The 3,106-nt window shown below is 51.8% G+C and overlaps 1 protein-coding gene across 1 annotated transcript; it reads right to left on the bottom strand.

Annotated features, from left to right (window-relative positions):
* Positions 1-1,251: 1,251 nt before the first annotated feature.
* On the bottom strand, positions 1,252-2,328 carry LOC107042042. The gene has a single exon (XM_015262912.1). It carries the CDS (start codon positions 2,326-2,328, stop codon positions 1,252-1,254), a length of 1,077 nt encoding a protein of 358 aa, XP_015118398.1.
* Between the last annotated feature and the right edge of the window lie 778 nt (positions 2,329-3,106).

Raw genomic sequence — 3,106 nt, 5'->3', positions numbered from 1 at the left:
TGTGGTTCGACCACTTCCTCGATCATCTGGTGGAGTATGCGCTCCAATATTTTTCCGGCTGTGTCCAGTATGCAGAGTGGACGATAGGACGAGGGTTCGTCCGGTGGCTTCTTACATTTCGGAAGGAGCACCAGTCTCTGTTGCTTCCACTTGGGTGGAAATATCCCCTCCTGAAGACACGCATTATAGACACTCAGGAAGGCTTCTGGCGCTGCGTTGATTACCACTTTCAGGGCATTTCGACTTCGTCAAGGAGCGCATTCCACGCCTGTCTCTTACTTTCCTGGATCGCTTTATTGAGTGTCCCGCGTGCCTCCTTATACTTGATCTCCAGTTCTTTGCAGTTTGGCTTCTTCCGGCCTCGTTGTGCTTGCCTCTTCGCTCGAATGCATGCCTCTCGTAGGGTGGCGATGGTGTTGTTCCACCAGTACACCGATGGATGGTTGCTTGTACTGCGCTTCCGGGGCATAGTTGCATCGCAGGCTTCGGTGATTCTACGCATAAATTCCCCCGCTTTCTCCGTGGCGTTGTTTCCTCGGATCGGGCGATCATCGAATATTTCACGGACTAAGTTGGAGTCAAGGGCGTTCGACTTCCATCCAACCGCGTTGGTCTTGTTGGCTGCAGATCCAGTTTTCCGAAGGACAGATACTTCCCAGGAAATCGTGTTGTGGTCACTAGCGGTGTAGATATCCATCACCTCCCAGTTGTAACTTCCCCTAGCGAGGCTGCTGCTTACGAAGGTGAGGTCTACGATTGAACTAGCTCCTCCTCTCTCGAAAGTTGGTTTTTCGCCACTATTCAGCAGTACCACGTACAAGAAAGATATGGCTTCCAGTAGCGTTTGTCCCCTCGTGTTTGTCTCCTTGCTGTCCCAGTCGACTGCCCAGGCGTTCAAGTTCCCAGCAATTGCTATGGGAAAGTGCTGCTTCGCGTCCTCGGTCAATCGATCCAGGAAGTCGGTACACTCATCGATGCATAGGCTAGGCGGAGCATAGCAGCTGTAGAAGTGAATTCCACCCAGCTTAGCTCTCACAAAGCAGCTTTGCGCAGTATTGACGCTACTCTGGAAGGGGTATTTACTGCAGGACCAAATAACGGCCTTAGCGGTGGTGTCCGTCTTCCGTGGCTAATCATGCAGATATTTGTACGGCTCCGAAATAATTACGAGCTCGGGCTTCAGCTCCCGCTCCGACTGTGTAAGCAGATCGTGTGCAGCCTCGCAGTGGTTGAGGTTAAGCTGAAGTATTCTCATCGTCGATTTTTAGTCAACGCCTGGAGTGCCTCCTTGTATGCTGGGCATTTACCGCTGCCAGCAATATGAGCACTGTTGTGCATGCGATCCTTTGCGACGCAAAGGACGCATTTGGCATGTTTCTCGCATTTTGCGACCAGATGACCACCCTCACCGCATTTGATACAGTTTTTTGAGCGGTCAACCAAGTTTTTGCACTTATTGGCAAGATGCCCGAAATCCCAGCACTTGAAGCACTTCAGGGGTCTCTCCACTCTTCTGATCCGGCAGTTTACCCACCCGATCTTAATCTTGCCGTATTCTCCGACAATTTTCTTCGTCGTCGCGACTGGCAGTCTCACCCAGGCCGTCTGGGTACCTCCGTATGCCTTTCGCAGTGACTTGATCGCATTTAGCGAAATTCCGCAACTTTCTCCGGCCTTCTGCAAAGCTTCGAGGATTTCTTCCTTCGTTGCTGTCTCCTCGAGGTCCTTAATTTCGACATCTTCTTCCGGTGTCTTACTGAGGACCTCCGCATCATCTCCAAAGAGTTCAGTGATGGCGTTCTGCAGGCCGGGAGCTTTGTCGCTGTGCTCCTTCGAGAGGATGATCAACATATCTCCCGTAGCCGCCTTCCGGATCTTATCCACGCAGTGGTGGGACTCACGGGCTGTCGCGTCCTGCTTCATTCGCTTGAGGATATCAGAGTATGACCCTTTGACCTTTGGGCGGATGATCAGCGCGTCAGGCCTTGCCGCATGCTTCCTCTGCTGCGGAAGCTGCTCTGTAGGCTGCTTCTTCCTCTTGTCCTTCTTCCCTTTGGCTTCCTGCCACTCCGACGTCTTGGGAAGGTGGGTTCTCCATTCGGGCGGTGATGTTGCTACCTGCTCCTTCCGCTTCTTTGAAGATTTAGCGTCCATCTCGGGAGAGGTGACTGTGTCGCGGAAATTAGGTATTAGCGTTTCGCACTCTTCCACCTCGGTTTCCTTCGCCGTCGTTTCAGAAAGAGTACGGGTGTGCGATGGCGTTGCAGACGTCCGCACTACGACTGGTGTCGAGAGATGCTGATGGCTTTGTTGCCTTGGCCTAGCCATCTGTCTCCTTCAGTCTTCTATAAGCGGTTGCAATAGCTGCTAACTTCGTCTTAATCTCCTTGTGGACGTTTGGCTTAGGGTTGGCAAAATTATACAGCTCGGTGATCAGCTGGTCAAGCCGGTCCCATGCCTGCGTCCTTTTCATCGCTGCATTTGCATCAAGTGCTGCTTGTTGGGCATGCTGCCCGCTCATTTCTCCTTGATCTCTATTCAGTTTTGTTTTGTGTTGGTCCTGCATTTTGTTCCCACGAGTACCTAGGGATGTAACAACAGTCCGCCCCTGCAGAGCACCGGCTGCTGGGGTAAGGTCACTTAATACACCCGGGGTGGGACCTGGTGCCCCAGGAACCACCGTTTGCGACGCCAACTACCCTTGGCGCCTTCCAGAACTCGGTACGGTGAACACCTCGACATTAGGGTGAGGCTGTTTAAGGGAGCCCACCCTGCACGCCACGTTTGGAGTTGGGCTTCTCTTCCAAGATGTCCTGAAAAGGACACGCCTTGTCTTGAAATGCTTCTTAGTTTGGGTACTTCTCTTGAGCCCCTCCACCGTCGTCAAGGTCCTGCAGTTCCTAGGCGGGGCCTTTTTCAAGTGCATGAATTTTTTACAAGTGCATGTAAAGATTCACCGTATTGGCTAACAAATTCTATACACTCCAGAAACAATCGAGTCCATGCGGGCCTTAAATCCTACAAAATAATCACAGGCGACTGTTTTCTAATTTCAACCATTTAGCCGCCAAGGGCCCTCAAATTTGAATTACGGAAAAGCTGATTC

The sequence above is a fragment of the Diachasma alloeum genome, unplaced genomic scaffold (genome assembly GCF_001412515.2).
Source record: "Diachasma alloeum isolate Michigan unplaced genomic scaffold, Dall2.0 Dall_scaffold_00405, whole genome shotgun sequence".
NCBI lineage: Eukaryota > Metazoa > Arthropoda > Insecta > Hymenoptera > Braconidae > Diachasma > Diachasma alloeum.
Note: the sequence above shows the minus strand (reverse complement) of the source record. Positions and strands in the feature narration are given on the sequence as shown.